General features: G+C 30.2%; 1 protein-coding gene across 1 annotated transcript; it reads left to right on the top strand.

Annotated features, from left to right (window-relative positions):
• The first annotated feature begins 309 nt into the window (after window positions 1–309).
• Window positions 310–873, top strand: LOC130903685 (basic helix-loop-helix transcription factor amos-like). The gene has a single exon (XM_057815914.1). It carries the CDS (start codon window positions 310–312, stop codon window positions 871–873), a length of 564 nt encoding a protein of 187 aa, XP_057671897.1.
• Window positions 874–22,516: the final 21,643 nt, after the last annotated feature.

Below are 22,516 nucleotides of genomic sequence, written 5' to 3'. Positions count from 1 at the left end.
AGTTTATTTTGATACGTACACGGATATAATAAATAAAATCAACAATTCAATTTTGAATCAGGAAAATATTCTACATGGATAAATAATTAATAAAACCATCGACCGACCTCAGCTTTTGCTTGAGTTGCTAAGACAATTTGGCGCTCGAAATATATTAAATTTCAAGTTCTATTTAGACAAAAATATTAGTTTTTGAGATAAAAAATTGTTCACTTGGATAAATAAATACTAATATATATAAATATAGTGCGAAAAGGCGTAGCTAGAATAAAGTATCAAATCCTTGTTAGCTATGAAAAATACACAAGTATGTACGTACAACATCACTCACAAGAATCAACGTCTGATGGTTGTCATTCCCCTAGACTCTCAACTCCTGATAGTTATCACGCTTTGACAGTTTCCAGTCCGTTATCGACAGCTTCTGATCCAGGTATGTCATCCCAACCGTATACACCTAACTACTACAGACAAGATTGGTGTAGTGGTAGTAGTAGCACCAACAGAGGGTATTACGGCGAAAATAACAACATCTATAACAAGTACGACTACAAGTACAAGTCTCAAGGTATGGACCATCCGGTGAATAGTTATAGTAGACGAGATTATTACGATGATAGTAAGTATAAAAAAAATAGTAATGCTAAGAGCACAACTAGTCAGCCTCAAACTGGGGTAGAGGTAATGAAAAAACGTAGGTTAGCAGCTAATGCTAGAGAAAGAAGAAGGATGAATAGTTTAAACGATGCTTTTGATCGGCTGAGGGACGTTGTACCCTCTTTAGGTAACGATAGAAAATTGTCCAAGTTCGAAACGTTGCAAATGGCTCAAACTTATATAGCTGCGTTACACGAGTTGTTAGAACGAGATTAATTAGTGATATTTTTTTAGTATTTTTGTTATATTCTAGTAGTACATTTCTAATGATAAAATTAAATTATTCAAACAAACATTTTATCAGTTATATGGACCTTTTTTTCAAAATTGAAAAAAAAATCCCTTTATTTGAATTACTTTAATTTTTTTGTAATGTAGCTTTCATTGGAAAAAATTGAATTGAATTAATGATTCAGATGCATGCAAAGGATTTATTCAAGATATTATATTGGGTGGCAATTGAATCTATAAAAATAATTTTTTAGAAATTATTATAAATTTATAAATTAGAATTATTGTGATCACGTTAAAATTATAACAATTTAATATTAAATCAGTGGAAAATATAGAAAATATGATATTGAAACTTTTTTTGCATAACTGTTATATAAGTGTCATTTTTAAATGCAGTCGCTTTAAATGGTGGCACTTAGAAAGTGGGCAATGATGGCTATTTATCCACATAAATAATAGAGCGAATAGAATACTACACTTAGAGAAAAAATCACAACATATTATTAATTTTTGTCAACTTGAAATTCACTATTAATAATCAAATTACTGTTATTTAGAGTGGATTTTATTAGGGTATTATCAGAAGTACTTCGTTTAGTAGTTTTTATTTGCATAATTTTTTTGTGGTACATTTATCTTTTTAATAACTTTTAAAATTTTTATTCCTTATTGTAGTTTGTTGTTTATGTTATCGTCGATTCAACTTATTTTCTTCTTACCACTAAACAAGAAATAATCATTAAATGAATTGAATGAATAACCGATGTCTATTACGAATAATTCTATTTATATTGATTATTACTATTGATCAACATTAGAACAATTGCCTAAGATTGATACTTTTCTATTTAATAAATTTTGAACCACCCTACTCCGTTTCAAATTTCACCAAAACGTTCAATTGTCCTTTGTTGAGTCACTAGACAAGCTTCTTCAACGTTCTCTGCATATTGAGCTGTTGCCATATCTTCAGTATCCTTCAGGATACTGTTTCTTCATGAACTGAATTAATCCAGATCCAACACTTTTTTTTTCATATATTTTAGCGGTTACAGAATTTCCAGAAAGACAAATGTATGGTGAAGAACGACCCTGAAAAGAAACCGCTTTCGAGATGAACATTTTGTGTCTTTTGAAATACATTCCTCCAAAACTTTAGACTCCAAACGAAAACTCGTGGTCACCGATACTTCTGAGTTTTGATTATAGTTCTATTTGTTGCTTTTCAGAATGCTGCTTACATATTTCTTGTCGATTTTGAATTTTCTGCCCAGTTTTCCGGGAGCCGCTTTAACCAAAGCTTCCTTGTTCTTTCTTGGTAATTTATTGTTTTTCTCTATAAAAGTTTACTGCTTTTTTTGCTGGCACACCTTTATGTTGATTTATATAACCCTCCGTCACCGTTATACAGGGTGTTTCGGATAGCACTTCAATCACTCGGGAAACGATTCTATAGGTAAATATAAGGAAAAAAGTTGGTATAACAAAACTTCCAAAAACGCTTATAGTGAGCGATAGATTTCACCAAGATTTCTGATTCACCAATAATAGGAAGCCATATTAAATGTCTCGGGTTTGAAATTGTCATGCAAAAACTCAATTCCAGAATAAACTTTTTTCACGTTTAGAGTAAAATAACTTCGTTCAATGCTTAAAAAATGCATTAAAGTCTCAAATAAAATTTATTTCTGAAGAGAATGATGTGTATAAACTCAATAAAAAGTAAATACAAGTTGAAAATATCTTTATTTTACTGATTAAAAATCAAAACTAAAATGAGCAAATTGTGTAAGTAACTTTTTACTGAGGTTGTACACATCATTCTCTTCAGAACTAAATTTTCTGTAATAGCAGGCAACAAAAAACAGGATCGATAAGTTGCCCGCCATTTCAGCTAGTACATCACCAAACGCCACTTCTAAGGTCAGCACAGGTCGGATATGAAAATGCTAGCCGGTTTTCCCGAACGAAAACTCATCTGAAAAACCTCATAACTCAACTAAGAGCAGTTTCTTGGGCCACCACGAGCTATTACTCAATACTGAGCAACTTTATCAAAAAGTATAAGTATTCCCAAAAGTTTTAAGAAAAATTTGATCAAAATGAATTGAATGAATAATTGGCGCAGTAAATGAATTAAAAAAAAATTTGAAGCCCGTTTTTTGCGTTGTTGGCGGCGGCTCGAGTTATCATCGTATCCTGATGATTTTTTTTAATTTCGGGTAGCTGAAACAGATAGTTTAAATGGAGACATCAAAAATAATTTTCCATTAAGCAAAACTTCTTGCGCTGTAACACTGCTCTTAGTTGAGACCCCAAAAACCTAATCGTTTCGCGCGCGCACGTTATGTGGTTTTTCAGATGAGTTTTCCGACACTTTCGATTACTTCTTACGAGGGTTTTCCAGCCTGTAAATCTTCTTGCACTAGTACACCCCTCTTATTTGAGGCTTAAACCCCATGTTATAAAAGGTTTCACGTGCACCCTTTATGAGGTTTTGCAGCCAATTTTTTCGTTCGGAAAAACCGGCTACCATTTTCATATCCGATCTGTGCTGACCTTAAGAAGTGGCGTTTGGTGATGTACTAAGTTGGGGCCGCCAGTTTACGAGCTGAAATGGCGCGCACCTTATCGACCCTATTTTTTGTAGCCAGCTCTGGGGCTATAAGTTTTATTTGAAAGTTTAATGCATTTATTAGGCATTTAGGAAGTTATTTCACTCCAAACTTAAAAAAGTGTATTTTTGAGTTGAGTTTTTTTGTATTTTACGTCAGCTAACGTAAAAAATATTACATTTACAGATCTGAGACATATTATATTCAATTTTTCAAGTCAAAATACGTATAGACCAAAGAAATTTGCATGACAATTTCAAGCCCGAGACATTCAATATGGCTTCCTGGTGATTCAGGAATCCGGGCGAAATCTATCCGAAACACCCTGTAGATTTTTATTTTAAGCGCTGTTTTATTTTCGTTATATTTGCTGAGCGTCTTAACAAAATAACAAAAAAATCTTTTAAAACAGTTACCTGTACATTCCTTTGGCTCTTGGTGGTTCAAAAACGGTATTTTATCAAATGTTTTTATATTAAATATGTTCGCAGTACACTTATAATAAATATAATTTAAGTATTTCAGAAGAAATTATAGGAATTTCAATAATTGATGATTTGTCTATCCAACAGTTTATACACCTGGTGTCTCATTCACAAATTATGCTTAAACATATATATAAACCTTTGAGCGTAATTTTTTGGAACGTTATCATTTTTCCTCCTATGTAAAAATCAAATTTCGCTTACTCCACAAAATCCCATACTACAATGTACATGATGGTAACAAAAAGAAGGATTAATATAGAGATGGTGGATCAATCTGGAAGGAATACCAATAATAAAAGAAACATAGGAACGGCGGGATTAATCAGTGCGGCCAATAGAGTATACTGGAGGTAACTTTCTGAGAAGTAAAAAGGTGAGCACGAAAACAGAGCAGGAATTAGAACAATGCTTGTTGGAGAAGGACGAAGAGCATCTTCGAATATTGATGAGAATGATCTTAATGAGGATACTGGAACCTACCTACACTGATGGAGGATACCTAAGAAGATTGCCAAAAAATTTGGTGCACCAAATTTTCGGCTTTAGATGCTTTTTATTATTTACTACTGAGCTGATTGTTTCGATTTCGATAGTGACTCAAATGTAATTCTTTTCGAGCCTCTTTGTTATATGGTTCATTATTACCATTTATGATTTTGCTGAATGATTATCAAACTCCAGCAAGAGCTTTAAATATAAGCATAAACTGAAAACAATATTGTTTGTTGGTAACTTCTGTGGTGATTCAGTGTCAGTAAAAAATTGTTGAAACTTCAAAAATAAATAACTGATAAGAGAAGTCGAATTGGTAGAGATACTGTGTTATTATCACTTTGTATGGTATTAATTTCTTTTGTGAAATATTCCATTCGATTCGCTTTTTCTTCTATATTTTTCACTCACACTTTTAATCATAAATATATCATAAATAACTCATTGCAGTAACTGCTCTAATCTTCTGGCTGTCACCAACTATACACCAATTTTAATTGAAAGTGTGATAAGTATGAATGAAAGATACATTTTGTTTCAAAGAATCAATGAAAATTTCAATTTTCGAGCATGAAAGTATAAGTAAAGTGACTGTTCTTGACCTTTCGTCAAGTAATTATGCAGCTTCAATATTTTATGAATTTATTTCAAATTAATTCCTTATTCTGACTTAAACCATTACCATAATGTGACATATGTCATACATTTGAATAAGAATGTGAAGATTATTCAAGAAAACTGAGATAGATTATCATTCCAACAAAATTTTTTTAAATAATTTATAATGCAAATAAGCAGAATTACAAATTTCTAGCAATTCTATTCTTGTGAGACTTTCAATATTTATATTGAGTTATGAAAAACTACCAATGATAGTTGAAGAAACAAATAAAAAATAATTTTTTCTACTACCGTGTATAAAGTACGTACTTTAGATACACTTTCTACTGCGTAAAGAAACTGTAAGCAGTACTGCGTAAAGAAAATTATTATTAAGGTCTCCTTAGTGTAGGAGCTAGACTACCAAGCTCACATGCAGTAGGTTCCAGGTTCAAGTCGTGCAAATTTCAATTCTTTTTTCTATTTATGTATCAATTATTATTTTAAGGTGGCACAAAGTGCACCTTTTAATATTGTTACTAACTAAATTCCTCTGTTGTTTTGTTAATTTGTTCTAATCTTGATTAAAACGTTTGAAATATTAATGAATATAAAATATACTTTGTAAATTAATTTGTAATCAATAAATCTAATCTAACGAAAAATTAAACTTACTTTACGCACTAGCGGGTGAAAAAAATTACTATTAAACTGTATTTTGATAAAATTTCCGCTAGTTGAAAAAATATTGTATGTAACTCTTATGTAAAGGCCTTTTTTCGACTCATGTGATTACCACATGCCACATTCGTCGAAAAAAGTATACTTTCCACACTTGTTTGGCATCTAAACCAAAGTTCATTGATTTTTGTGAAGGTGAAGAAGTTTTATTCTTTATCAACCCATATAGATTGAGCTTGATTAGGACTGAATCTCAATCAATTGATTTAATGATTCCATAATTAACTTCCATATCTTTTGTCTTGAAATAATAGAGGCTCGTAAAAACAATTTTCTTATTTCTAAAAAATACGTTTTAGAGGGTTAAAATATTTAAAATATTCTAAGTTTTTAATATATTTGTCCCCAACATATAATTTTTTATATGCAATGAAGATCTGTAACTTTTTGGCAATAGTTGTACTTCAGGTTTTCTTCTACGCTTTTTTTTCATTAATTTCGACCACGAACAAAAGATTATCAAAATCCAATTTCTAAAAATTACCACGATAGAAATTTATATATCTTGTATACGTTTTTTTTCGTTAAATATGTGTACAATGAACAAAAAGATGCCACTCTTACAAACAAACAAACAATTCCGTTACATTCATCAAGATAGCGATACAATCAGTCCAACCTTTTTACGCCTTTCTACTTTGTTTTCAATATAGGCTATTGTTTCAGCGATGACTTTTTTATATCTCCAAACAACCAGTAGCCGCTAGAGAAGAGCATGATCGCTTCGGAAACACTTCGAAGTTTGAATCATTACATCCGACCACACACAGTATTGTTGAAATAGAATTTTTTCCGTATAAGGAGCCAGTTCTTTGGCAGTTATTTCTTCAATCATAACCTTGCTAGCCGATTGTTTTATTTTTTTTTCGTTCAATTCCGAAGGCTTTACCCAAATTATTTCGCTTAGATCATTTTTTCATCTTTTTTCTAACAAATCCTTCTGAATAGTTCCAAATGTAAAATTATGTAAACACTTTCATATTTGTGATGGCCATCTCTTTCAAATCTAATTTGATGGTTTCTAAAAAAATTTTCGGAACGTTTGCTTCTTCTCCAACCTTTTCTTCTAGACATCCTGATCGTTGATCATAATCGGTGCTTGTTGGTCTTCTTTGTAATTTAAAGAGTCCAAGTAACGAACGCTACAAAAATCTTAGAGGAGTAGTCCACAAACAAGTAAACTCTTTAAGGCCGTGAAGAAAGTAACTTTCTAAGTAGCTGATCTGATTGTGTAAACCTAAGAAAATTTTTTCTTAAAATCTAACCATCTATTTTAGAGAATCGTTGATGTAACGACCTAAAAACTTAGCTACTATTGAGTTGTTAAGAACAAGGGGATGTAGTCTCTTCAACATATAGCTACAGTTTTGTCTGTTTGAATCACACCAGGTCTTAATAGTAACAAATTTCTTGATTAGGATAGATTCTAAGGATAACATAACTAAATTTCTTCAAATAAAGCTCATGAGGTGTTTTTCCACATATTTTGAAGTTCTCAATGATTATCTGAACTGAATTGAATCCAGAATTAAAGTTTGAGGACAAATGTATTCTCATTAGACCTAACCACATCTATTTTTGAGGTAAGACTCAAATCATTTCAAAAGAGTATCATGAATGACATGAAATTATTATTTTATTGTAATTTTATTTCTTTTCCAAGGTTGTAATGTTGTTAATCAATATCAAAAAGATAATTAGACTGAACTATTGGTAGATTTGTAGATTTATGTCTATGTTCGATGTAAGATTCAAATCATTTTCAAACTATATTATAAATATCAAGAAAATATCAAGAAATTTTACGAGAATTATATGCTCTGGAGCCAACTGGAGTCAGTTAGTTTACCTCTAAATACACCCGCATAGATTCAGTTTGTGTTGCAAAAGAAAATCAACAGTGTTTAGTTAAGTAAGTAGTTGTCACTTAATGTTCTCTCACCATAATCGTATTTCTGTTTCTATTTTAATATTGCTAATATCTTTTAATATGAATTATTACTATAAGGGATATATGCTATTGCTTATTGCTGTCTAAAGACGTTTGCTTTATTAGTGTAATCATAAAGCAAATAAAATATTTATATGCTTCTTAAAATTGGTTGTAAAACTGTTTTTAGATGAGTATCTATTAGTTACGAGACATCAGCATTATACTAAATACGAGTACACCAATCGGTTGTAACGTTATGTTTGTCGTAAGAAATGCAACAACCTTTATTGATGCACAAGTTGATATGAAAATGATGTTGGCAAAAATTATCGGTACAAATTTCAACAAAGTACTGAAATATTTCTTAAACTAACTCTGATAACTTTATTCATTTGGGTTACTTATTTTTTTTACAGTTTTTTATGATCTTTCAAGCGTCAGACTATTGAGGTTTTAGCTTTCACTCTCCTTTTGTCTGTTTTATCCAGTTTTTTTGTCTTTTAATACTTCATTCATTTGTTGTATTGTTCTTTCCTTTCTTCTATGCCATATATTCAGAATAAGTTATTTCTTTGCCTTCTTTTCTTATATCTATTGGTTTTGTCACTCTTCTTATTTTTTGTGTCCGTACTTTCAACTATTTTAACACCTAAGTTGGAATTTTTGGAACCGGTGGTGATCTGAACCCTACACTACACTAGTGGTGGTGTAAACAGTGTATTCAGTATTTTAATTTCTGTTAGAGCTTTTAATAATTACCTCATTTATTATCCTTTCATCCTCGTTTTTCCTGCTACTTTCCTTTTAATTCATTAAATACTAATTTAGAACATTTTTATTACTCTATTCGTAATCTTTATGAATATTTCTCCAACATCTGTAAAAACTATTCAAATGTGATCCCTTTATCGGTTATTATTTGTGGTTGACTATCAGCCTTTTGCATTTCGGATATTTACCTATTTTCATTCTTAAGTTTATAGTGAAAACACTGACGTGCATTTCGGTAATTAAATTATCGTCTTCAGAGGCTGGAGATAAACTAAAACTTTTAACTCTGGCGACTATAACTTAATTATCGACACTACGCATCAGACAGTGTAATTGTAAGACTTAGCGCAGAGTTTAATTTTCAGTTCTGTTATTGTCTGTATCCATATGTAAATTTATTTTTCATTTTCTCAAATGTATCTACTACTATTTATACTAATCTGTACATTCTCATCAGTTTCTATAGCCAGTTCTTGTCTCCAGTTTATGGTGTTTCTCTTCTATCTTCAACTGGACTCTTTCGACGAATAAAAACAAATATTTATAATTGGAAATAGCTTTATTGTTTTTCAAAATATTCTACATTAAGATCATCACACATCACACTGCGTGCGTTTGAATCAATTCGATATTTTGATCGTTAAAACCGTTATTGTTTAAACTGATGCATGAGAGCTCGCGTGGTGGAGAATTATTCATCGTCTGCGATTGATTTCCTTGATTTTTTCGAACACTTCTAGCAAATAAATGCTGGTGTACCATTCAAAATTAGCCGTTTTAAGTTGCTCTAATGGATCGGTGGCCTCATGTCCAGTTATTTCGAAAAAACTGACGACCATTTACTTCGAAGAGTTTCGTGCGCAAACAACTTTTGTTTGATTTAGCTTATCTTGTTTATTTTTGGGTTTATAAGCATAGATCTATGATTCGTAGCCTGTCACGATTCTATAGACGTCGTTGGAAGCTCCAAATTCTTCAGCATTTCTTCGAAACGAGCTATTTTTTGAATGATTGTCGAATGGAAATAATGTTCAAGTATGCCTCAATCTCACGGTATGTCCCATAACGATCTTGCAAAATCATTTTACGCACAGCATCGATGTTTTTTCGCACAGTCGATTTTGGACTACCTTCACGAAATTCATCCTGTAGTGAGGTGCTACCAAGATTGAATTCGGAAAACCAGCTAAACACAGTGGCTCGAGATGGTCCTTCATCACCAAAAATCAAAGTGAGTTGATCGGCACACTGATGTTGGTTTAATCCACGCGATTTTATTCCATTTTTCTCCAACAATTCAAACAGCACTCGTATGACCATATCTAAAAACTTTATTAACAACATTTATGTTTGAATCTTCTTTCTCATGTTTTCACATTTTAAATTCACAGACTGTAATCTTAAGCAAGTTTTGTTACCAAAAATTGTAACATTGGTCAAGAGATATTACGCAAGGCTTCAATTTCAAATAATTCAAGATGTTTTTCATTTGAATATAAAAATTTTATTTCCAATTCAAATGGATATTCTCACAATTATTTCTCAATATTTTTTTTATAATATATTTGTCCTTGGAATATTTGACAAAAATAAGTTATCTGTGACAAAAGCCTTGTTCTTCTTACTATGGGCGTTAGTATAATAAAAAAAACGAAAAACAACGCGATTTATCAGTGAACTAGGTTAAATTAGTAATAAATTTGTAATAATATCATAATATAAGAGAAAGAATTCTATAAAAAAACATGTACCACATTTTTATATATATATATATATATATATATATATATATATAATCACTAGAAAACTTATGAAATAACTATATAAAACCAATAAATACTAAAAAACAAGATTTATGTGTTATGCAATATTGATTTTATAGTTTATGTAAATAATTTTTTTTGATCTTTTTTGTTTTAATCAAAAGTAGATTATCTTGTATAACAACACCCACGAGAGAAAGTAATGCGATTTTTTTTATTATAAATGAATATGATTTCATCTAAAAATTGAGTAATTTATGGAAATATGCAATTTTGTGCAACATGATGAAATATACAAATTTGAAACCAAACTAGCCAAACCAAACCTAACCAAAAAAGATAGCGATATATTTGAATGTTTCCATTATATGCTGAAATTTCCACGAGATGTATGCAGATTTGGTAAAAATATAGCAGAAAATACATCTCAGAAATCGAAAATAGTTCAATTTCCTTCTATTTCAGAGTCCATACTTGTCAAGAATTGTTAATAATTGTCTCATTGCATTGGCATAACTCGTGGCAGCGTGGATTCTTCCGTTTTTTTGAAAAAACACTATTGAGCTCTCCCATAGACGTAATTTTATAACAAAAATCTATCCTGATAAAATACCAGAAGCCACTCTAAAGAATACTGCAACAAATCACTACTATGTTTGATGGCGTACTTTTTACTAGTAAAGTTTCTAATGAAAACACTGATGCTACAAACTGACAGATTTCTTGAAAAACTAGGCGATCATTATGAATAACAAAGTGATGACTATTAAGGCTGTGCTGTCAAAACTATATTGAATGTTATTGCTACATTTTTGATTTATAAGTTCACAGAAATTAGAATAAATTCAACTCAATTAGTGACATTCAGTTGTCATTCAATCAGTTAGCCAAAAATTCTAAGCGGAAACAACTATATCAGGAGTAGGAAGAAAGGAAACAAAATTTAGTTTTTTGAAATCACGAGAAATCCATAGAAAATTATTGAGATTTGCAACGAGGAAAATATTTGTTTTATCTTACAAGATGGCCTGACATGAGGTATAATGCAAAAGGTGTTTAGAAGACATTTTAGAGACGACCATTCAAGGAGTAGTAGTGCATATAATCAAAAGAATTGGTCATGAATTAAGTTAATTTAGCTATACAACAAATCGATCCAGAAGACGTAGAACAAAATAATAAAATAAAGATAACTTTTCTTACCAAAAATCCGTCATGTCAAGAAAGGACTATTAGACAAGCGGAAAAGTCAGATATCACCAATAAAATAATACTCTACGAGTAACTGTTGTATGAAAACCTTAGAAGAAAGGTGATGCCGACCAACAGGTAAATGAGAACCATTATATGCTTTAAATTGAAAGCTGCAGTTGAGCTTAAGAGAAACCCCAGCCCAAACAAGTTCACGTTTGTTGACCATATCAATCACCATGTCAACGACAAACCAAAATAATCTTTACGTGAATAAGTTATTGACTTAGTTGGTAATGCAGATCAAACTGACGGGATTTGAAGCTAAAAATTGATATGACCTAATTTCTATTCAATTATTTCAAATACTTTACTTTTTCTGAGAGTATTTATTTTATTTTTTTATTGTCATTATCTTCTACACTATGTATTTTCTGTTTTCATATTGGCTATTTCATTGTGATTTTATAGGTTTATCTGACATTTTTCTTTATGTTTTTAGAGGTTTCTTAGTGCTCATGTTGGTTGTGATAATAATGAGATTCACAGATGCTTTTGCTGGTTGGTGTAATGCCTTGTAATCTTCATCTAGGTCATATTATTTGATAAGCTTAGTTGCTAGTTCTCTTTCTATGTTGTGGTCACTTGGATGTGAAATATCTCTAAGGTAGACTTCTTTCTACTTATTATTATAATCATTGTTATCTTCTTATGCATTGTTAATTGCAATAATTGTATTTTCAATTCTAATTTTACCAGTTTACAAATTCTCAATTCGGTTTTATAATAGATTATGAATATGCAATTATAAAAAGAGACAACTCATAAAAAATTTAGATATAATTGTACAATTACCCCCTAATAGAAGTTGTTTAAAAAAAGTTATCTAATTGTTATTTTACCATCTTCAATCAAATTATGACCAAATGCATTCAATCGCTTGATTCTCCAATAATTTTGAGTGATATTCTTAAAATTTATCTGCTCAGGTGTTCCCAGTATATCTGAGAAAATAGATCTGTGAAGTTTTTTGTACCTGTGTACGATCGGTTAACCTAGACCGTTAACCAAAAATCTTCAATGATAGTTGATGTTTTCAAAAAGTTCAAAAGCGGTATGTGGAACAGAAGGTGACACGAATGTCATCCCATAGAGAATGTACTTTTCTAATATTGATATATTTAAGACGTCATCATCATCATCAAGCCTATTAATACTTTGGATTATGGCAATCGCCTATAGCGCTTCGAAGTCCTTTTTTGAGGTGGATTACCTATCGATTTCCATTTTTGTTTTTTTTATAGTTAATCGTTTGTCTTGGCTATTTTTGTTATTATTTTCCATTCTTTTCGGCTCTGGCATTTTGTCCTCCAGTTCTCTATATTAAGTGCTCTTATGTCCTCTTCTATTTCTATTTCTTGGCCTTCTATTTTCTCCTTGGCCACAATGGGGTCCATCGCGTTATTTTTTTTATCATTTCAGTTGGTTTTATTCTCATTATATGCCCAGCCCAGTTGAGTCTTTATGCTTTTATGTATCTCACTATATTTTCCTTCTCCAGTTCTTTCTCTATATCTTGGTTTTAATTTGCTCTCCTTTCCTTATTCTGTGTTGTTTTTGGACTTGTTATAGTTCTCATTATAATTGTCTCGTTTCTTTTAACTTCTTCTTCTTCCCTTTTGTTGTTTCCATCGCTTACGTTATTACTGGTCTTATTAGGGTTTTGTACATTTTTATTTTGTTTTGTTTCGATAGATTTTTGCTTTTTAATAGGTTTTTGCTTCTTCCATATGCTCGATAGCCTTTCTGTATTCTTTCTTTTATCCTGTCTCTAGTTGTTTGTCCCAACGTTATTCCTAGATAGTTAAAGGTCGATACTGTTTCATAATTCATAATGTTATTTGTTAGTTTTCAGTTGGTTTGTTCTCTCTTCTAGTTTCTTCCCTATTTTCATATATTTTGTATTTTATGCATTTATTTCCAGTTCGTAATTGCTTGCTTCTTCTTCTAATTTGTTGATTGCCTTTATTTATTCCCTCTGTTCGTTTGCTATGATAGCCACTTCATCTTCGTAAGCTGCTATCTGTATTGCGCCTGTTATAATCTTCTTATTCTGTAATCCTGCGTTTTTCACAATGCCTTACGATATTATATTGAATAGCGTTGGTGACATTGGGTCTCCGTGTTTGACGTTTTAATTTGTGTGTGTCTTTTCTGAGATTGTGTCTTGGAATCTCACTTTAATGTCAATCTTCTTGAGTATTATTTCTATTAATTTTCTTGGAATTCCTTGTCTCTCTAGTTCTTCTGTTATTTTCTCTCTTTTTATTGAATCGAAGCACTTCTGAAGTCAACAAAAACAATATTTATTTCTCTTTTATAGTCTTTTCTATTATTTGGTCTAGAGTGTGGATTTGCGTCGATAATTGTATAGTAGTAAAGACTCTACTCTACCTTTCCAATACAATTCAATTTAATATTTGCAGAGACATTTTACAAATTTATAATTGGTGAAAAATCTATCAAACCTACATAGTTCAGGGGTGAAATTTTGGGCAAAATCTACAATATCAGTTCAAACAAATATTGGTCGTAAGAACACAGTTTTCAATTAACCGCAATTGCAAACATTACATGCTACAGATCTTACATAGAGAATGTGGAATAATCTTTTCTATGATTTCTAATTTTGTTATTTCTATAATTAAATGTATTTTCAAATATGTCAGAATGAATATGTCAGATTTTTATATATTTCTTTTTATTGTCACCCAATTATAATATGCTTGCATTCGGTACTGAATGGAATTTTGAAGTGAAAAAGATTTTTTTAAGCTAATCACTATGTAGAAGCCAACATAGTATATTATTTAGTAAACAAGTTTGTTTTGTTTCTAAACTCATGAGACTACTAACACTAGTTTAACGGTTCGAGCCGTTTTCTGTTGATCCTATACATTCCTGTCAAAGTAAAGATGTTTCAATATAAAGTTCGATTAAAAACTACTAGAATATAACATAAAAATCAATTATTTTAATTGTAATATTATATTATTTATTTAATTTATATTATTTATTGGAAATTAACATCATTGTTGTTTCTATCAGGGCGGGAAAAATTCTGTGCAATATTAAAATATAAGGATATCTTTGTGCAATATGTAACTGTTGATATTTTTAGTATTTAAGCTATATTTTTTTAATTGGGTGGATATTATAATTTTTTATTGATTGTGATTTATAATAGTTACAAAGATTAGTGGAAATTTATCTTTGAAAGAATTGTCTTAAATGTTTTATTAAAGTAATTATTTGAACATTATAATTCAGAATTGATCCAATTAATTGACACAACAAATACTTAATAAATGTAGTTCTTTGGTTGTTTGTATTCCCAGATCCAAATTTGGAAATAAATGTGGCAAATCAATGTATTTTTGTTATTGACTAATCGGGATTAAAATATATTCAATGTTATAAATTTCAAAGAATATCGTTTTATGATTATTAACGGACGGTACAGTTTTAGAAGGTATTCTAATTAAATATTTTCTAAGATGTTCACAACTGTCCTGTGTAGCTCTGCCTAATGATTATGGGTAAGGATTCAGACACTTCTTTGTTCTGTCCCTTTCAGAACATTACTAATTCTAATAATAAGAATGGTGATATCTTATAGATCTTATTTGCCTGGTTTACCTCAGCGTAATTGGTGCTTTCCAGATTAAAGGAATCCTCCGGACATCGCTAATTTTCAAGCAATACTCTTCAATCAAGTCAAATTCTAGGATTTTCTTCCAAGTATTTATAAGTGATTAATACTAAATCCTCCTCTTCCCCCATTACAGCAACTCCCACAATTATACTATGGAGTTATCGTCTTCAGAGATAGAAAGTACAATTAATTTACCCTCGTGGTAGCTGTAAACAGTTTAGTAGGAATCACCAACGATTACAAAAATTCTCAATGAGTTAAGAGCTTGTTAGTTGCAGTTGTACTTGGCTTGGCTTTATTAGTACATATCTAGTCCATTATAATTTTCCTCTGTTTTGTGGGGTTGTTTGACAATCGAATATCAAATGGATGGTGACGCGAAAACTTTTTATTTTGTGCATGTTTGCGCTACAATTTCCAATTAATTCTTAACATGTGAGATAATATAAAAACAATAAATTACAATGAACTGCAAAGTTGAGGTCTCAGTTGTTGTAATAAAGGGTAATCGCACGGTTTTTTGAAGGGTAGTTGGTTATCGATATTGAAAGTAATGAATGTTAATAATTGAAGATCATGCACCATAAGGAAAGAGGCTGCACTGTCTGTTTCACATATTTGTACTTACTATATATATATATATATATATATATATATATATATATATATATATATATATAAATATATACATATATATATTAATCGGATTAAAACGTTCTTCGCCGTCTTTCGATTCCCAGTTTCCATTTTTCTCGATCTTTCCAAAGGTCTTCTTCCAATCCTCTCTCTCGAATATCCTTCTCGATACCTTCTCTCCAGCTTAATCTTGGTCTTCCTCTCTTTCTTCTTCCTTGTGGTGCCCAATTTAAAATTGGACATTTGTACTTACTACCAATACCTTTTCACAGTTTGGCGAGAAATGCTCAGACTTTTAATATCATTTTTCAGTAGACTGTCGGGACTGTGAAAAAACCTTATAAATTTTGTTTGTCTCATCACTAAAACCATCTAATAATGCCATTTGTTTTCAATATACGAGTATGATGATTTTATCTTAATGTTAATAAACAGTTTTCTATTCAGGATTTCCTATTTAAAATTTGCACTTAGGGGTTTTTAGGGTTTTCATTCTCAATTCGATCTACAAAACTATATACCTTAATATTAAATTTGGGAGATTAAGTGATCTTAAAAGAAAACAGAAATATTTATATATTACCGTCTGAATTTAATAATAATGAGAAAATGTTAAAACAATGATACTGTATTTTACATATACGCAATTAAAAAATTGCTTGTCAAATAACTTTTTATATTCATTTAACTTGATTGATACCACATTTGAAATATTCTCGTTAATAATAAAAAATAATTGATTTGGACAACATATGCATAAGCTTTCATAGTTTTTGTTGTATGACCTCTTTCCGTATGCTTGAAATCCAAAACAACTAATAATTGAATTCATGTAATTGATGTCTCGATTAATGTAAAAAACCAGTTACAAATTGAATTTCTAAATATTAAAACAACGAATTGATCAATTCTGAATATATTGGAGATTACAAATGTTTTGAACATACTTTCAATCAACTTGACCTTCTCAATAAACAAAAAGTCAGGCAGTGGCTATTGTTACTTTGTGGTGTTGGCATATTTTCTATTAGCAAGTTCGCTTTAGTTTTAAATAAAACATTCGAATGAGATACACTAATATTCACTGAAGATCATTTTTTATTTAGTGCTCCATGTAACCAATACTCACAAAAGCTCTAGAGCTTGTTATTTGGGCAGTTTCAAAATATGCTAAGAAACAAAGTTTTATATTATTAGATTTACCAGCAGCATATACAATATTGAATCAACTTATTTGTCTATGTAACGAAATATTTGGAGATGTTTTTTAGGGATTTAAAAACATTGGATCAACTTGTAACTTCGTATACTTGTTAAAAAACAATAGCTGTATAATAATTCAATAATACTAGGTAAAAATCGATTATGATCTACGAATGATTATACTGCCAATATTTAATGTTATGTCTTTGATATAAAAATGTGAAGGAATCATGAAATGCTTTAAAAACTACTGGTAACTGTGAATGATACGGCCTTAAAAAGTTTAAAAGTGACATGTATTAGAAAAATGAATATTAATGAACAGGTGGTATTTTTAAGTATTTTGAGCCGCTGAATCCAAATATGTCCGGCGTTTTTGCGAAAAACTGGTACGTTTTGTTTAAATAGCAATTGTTCAAACAAATTATGAACAAATGGTTTTATCGGTTAGGACTATTTTTTTATGCAAATATGGCCCGCCCATTTTAAGAAGATAAAGTTTCTCGCCATTTTTCCGTATAATGCATATTTAAAAATTTATAAAGTCGAAAACCGACGATTTTTACTAACTTTCGATGTTAATAATTTTGAACAACTGAACGTTTGTTAAAATTTAAAAATTATACTTGTTATTTGAACATTACTCTACAAATTGGTATTTTTTGATATTAGTGCAGGTCCGGCGTTAGGCACTTATCACGATTAACAATTAAGCGATTTCTCAACGTTGCAGCGCGTGGCGACAAGCCTCGATCACCGCGAGCCGAACGCAGGCCGCTCTGTTCTGGCGCGCATTTTATGTCGTTAATTTACTATTTGCCTTAAAAAGAGATCAATTGAAATATTCGCAAATCGTGGAAAAAAATATATTTTTCGAAATTTTTTTGAATAATGCATTTTATTGAATAAATATTTGATATACATTATAATTTTAAATGAAAGTATTTCATGTCTACACAAATACTGTTGTCCAATGTTTCAGTATTGTTTAATTTATTTTTACACGTTATTTTTGTTTTCATTATATTACAAGAACAGAATGAACAACAATTAATACCAGCTCTGACGCAACAGAAGATTTTTCTTTTTATGTAGGGACTTTATTAAAAGATTAAAAATTCTGACTCTTCCTTCCTTATTCATCTTTGAATCCGTTTGGTCAATGTACGGCTATCCACTTAGGAACGCGGAGCACGACCTTCACCCACCTACTCCAAGTTCAGAATTAGTTTAGGGCTCAATATTTTACAATGCAAAAAAATGCACAATCATTTTCCATTAATTGAATCAAGTCGATATCATCTTTTTGCGCATTTTGCAATAATTTGAGGGCGTATTTACTAGAGATTGCCTACTACTCTGTAAACGATTTCTATTCTAATAATAATATTTATTTCCGGGCATGCTGCATACTGGTTTAATTTTGCTATATACTAATTATTATCTATTACTATTATCTATAATTTTGTTATTCATTGTGGTTTTCTTCTGTATATTGGAATTTTATTTGTATGTTTATTTAGTTATTTTTATGTTTGTTCTATAGTTTTTACAAGCTTTTGTCTACAAATTGTAACAATGTTTTGACAATAAAGCATTTCTCCCTGTCTTTCTTCATATCCATACAAAAGTAAATCCAACTTTGGTATGCTGTTATTAAACAATTAGCTGGTTGATAGCTTACGTAGAGAGCTCTAAATATAAGTAACTTAGATAGATAGATCCTGAAGTAGGAGATGACATTACATTTTTTATCGTGATAAACCAAATAACGAAGCTGCTCTAAACTTTTACATACGGTATAATTTTTTAATCTTTATTGAGGTACTGCTCAGCCAATTCTATACTACGATTTATACATTCCTCTGAGATACCTAAAATGAATGAATTAAACCTTCAATAATATAGAGTATGAAATACAAAAACTGATAATTATAAACATTTTACACTAGTACTTCATTTTATAAAGAAACCTGTTACATTTCCTTTAAATGCGTTCAGTTAGAATAATTCAAGTTGTAATTTATTTGGTCGTGTTATTAGAGAGCTTATGTAATGGAATGATATTGTTAATGTTGATGCCAAAATTTTGTTTGTTTGTTTTGTTAAAGCTGATAGTAAATTAACGACATGAAATGCGCGCCAGAACAGAGCCGCTTGCGTTCGGCTCGCGGTGATCGAGGCTTGTCGCCACGCGCTACAACGTTGATAAAACGCTTAATTGTGAATCGCGATAAATGCCAAACGCAGGACTTGCACTAATATCGAAGAATACCAATTTGTAGTGTAAGGTTCAAAGAACAAGTATGATTTTTCAATTTTAACAAATTGTCCGAACCGAGAAACCATTAGTTTATAATTTGTTTAAACAATTGCGATTTAAAAAAAAAACGTACTAGTTTTTCGCAAAAACGCCGGACTTATTTAGATTCAGCGGTTCAAAATACTTAAAACCTAACCTAACCACGTTTTTATTCTTGGCCCTATGATTGTACACGGCAGCATTGCCCGCTCTGGGACTATAACATTGTAGGGTCAAACAAGGTTCGTCATCAAGAGAAATGTACCTAAATTATGAATAATAGTATATTATATAACGAGTTTGGAAAGTGATACGACATTACGTACGAGTACGGAATACACTTTCCAACGAGTTGTGTAGGTACACTATTTTTCCTACGACCACGTAAAAAATTCTTCAGAAAAACATCTTTTTTTAATAAGAATGTCAATTAAACAAAATCACACATGTGTTGGAAAGTATATAAATAGTAATAACATTTAATTTTAACGTTTACATTATGTTGCAGACAAAACAAACTTTCAATTTTTATTGTAAACACTAGTATAACCTCAAAAAATATTGTCTACTTCTTCTTAAATTTGTCCTTTTGCCTTTTGGCATCCAGCCAGATTCATATTGTATTCGTGTTTTCCCTCTATCGTTCGAGACCATATATAACATAAGAAAGAGAAGCATTTCGATATATGTATGTTTTGTTATTTTTTAGTACATGTGTAAAATAAGCTACTTTCTACTTAAAAATGCTAGTAATTCGGGGTGAGGATCAATTTGATTGTTTGGTTTATACCATATAATTTTCTAATTCATTTCATTAGATTTAAGACAATTTCAACGAAATATGTTTTTTTACGACTGGAACAAATGTATTTTCTTTTTTTTATAACCAATGATGTATGTTAACAAAGTTATGATGATAATATGAAATGAAATTTAAAAAATTGAACCGAGGTAAAATTAGGTAACATATTATTTTCCATTTCTTTGAAAAAAATTGAAACTGTGTGTTTCAAATTAATTTTTTTGAATAATATAATATATTTTGAAAATTCATCAAAACAGTTTTTGTTTGAAGCAAAAAATGAGGTCACTGAATAATTTCGAAAATTACATTTTGATAAATGAGAATATTATTCATTTTTTCCACAATTATATTCGTTAAAAATTTTAAAATCTTTTAATTAGCAGTGATTGCGCCCACACGCTATTGATTGTACTGAGAAACTTATAATTCAAATGATAAATATTTCAACTTACAGACAGTAGTATTTTTTTTTATATTGAGTTGACACGAATATTAACAATATATTGTGAGGTTGTTTATAAATGAAATTGACTCTCTTAATATTTAATTTAAGTTTGAAGACTTACTCTTTAATTGTTTTTTTGGCTCTAGAAAATCGAAAAATCATCCGATTTTGATGATGAAAAACGAACAAATTGGAAGAAAAATTATACAAAAATATTGTATAATTTTTTTATTAAGTAATAATTAAAGTTATGTGAATAGAAACTAACCTAACCTAATCTAACCTAACCTAATCTAATCTAACATAATCTAACCTAACCTAACCTAACCTAACCTAACCTAACCTAACCTAACCTAACCTAACCTAACCTAACCTAACCTAACCTAACCTAAACTAAACTAACCCAACCTTACCTAATTTTTCATTCTCATATTTTTTCTCACAAATCCACCGTAAAAACGAAAAAAAAGTTAATCAAAATCGGATGATTTTTCGATTTTCTAGAGCCAAAAAAACGAGGGGACCGCGAAAGTATAAAATTACCCATCTAAGTTCTCTCATCATAATAATTAGATACTATTCTACACATAATGAAGACTATATTATGTTAACACTAAATGTAATATTTTAAACATAGTTAAACTTAAGCATGAAAAATGTGTCTCCTCGCAATATCTCTGGTGGAATTAATTTTTTTTTGTGTTTTCTCTATCTCAACTGTCCAATCAATTGTGTAAATTATATTATGTTATATAGGAACAGTTTGCTAAAATAATCAATATGTTGAATGACAATCTTGGTAGAAGGTTTGCGTACGACATTAGCTCGAACTGAATAAAGGAAATATCTTTGTTCCACTTTTGTTTATAATTATTTTTTGGTAAAAATTGTTGTATTTCAAAGAAATGTAAGTACTGTTAAAGTGCAATATTTTTTATAATTAGTTAAAATAATGTATATTGTTTATAAAAGGTGATAGGGGAATGTGCAAACAAACAAACAACTTACAGTCTGTCAAATTAATAGTACATTATTTTCATAATTTACTTCGAATAATAATTATCAGTTGCAGTTTTTCACGCATTATTTTTTATGTACATATATTTTTAGAACTAAAAGACGAAGAGAAATAAGGATTTAATCCTTGTCACGTACGTGCTTCTGTCATTGGCTAGTCTGTGATTTCATATTATTCTTGTTTATTTTTGTTAGTACCATCACGTTGTGCTGATCTATGTCGATGTACGAGATGAGGAATCCGAACCATTCAAAATCAGTTCCAACCATGAAAAGAACTTCATGATTAGTTCTCAGACGGTTCGGAGACCGTATAAAAGGGAGTGCTGGAACTAATTTGAAATTCAGATTTAATTTTTAGATATTTTTTGAGTATTTCGTTATACTTGTTAAGAAATTGCAACTGTTAATTATAACAACAAAAACGTTGCAGAAATTAGCATTTTATATTCTTCTACAAGGTGATACAATCAGATAATGATGTCCTGTAAAATTTTCAGATATATAGGCAGTATATTGTTGCAATAAACATATATTTTTTGCGTAACATACATATATTATATAATTAGAAGTATATACAGAGTCCTATACAATTTATTGGAATATCTTTATAACCAAATATAATATTAGTTTATTTCCAGTTTATTTGCAGACTGGAGATCGTGACACCTTCTGGTGTTTTAAGATTTTTGTTCTATATAAATGAGAACTTTAAATTAATCTTGATAAGAGAGAAATAGATTTTGGATTGAAAAAAATATTGTAGGGTAGGTAATGATTATACAAGGTGGTACAGAATTATGTCTGTTCATTTTTAAAATCCAGAGACAATGCTTCACCTACAGCTGTTTTTTTTTCAGAAATTTAGATATGAGTAAACTGAAAGAAATCTCTACTAAATTGGAATT

This window comes from Diorhabda carinulata, chromosome 2, assembly GCF_026250575.1.
Source record: "Diorhabda carinulata isolate Delta chromosome 2, icDioCari1.1, whole genome shotgun sequence".
Taxonomy (NCBI): domain Eukaryota; kingdom Metazoa; phylum Arthropoda; class Insecta; order Coleoptera; family Chrysomelidae; genus Diorhabda; species Diorhabda carinulata.
This window is presented reverse-complemented; position numbering and strand designations above follow the sequence as displayed.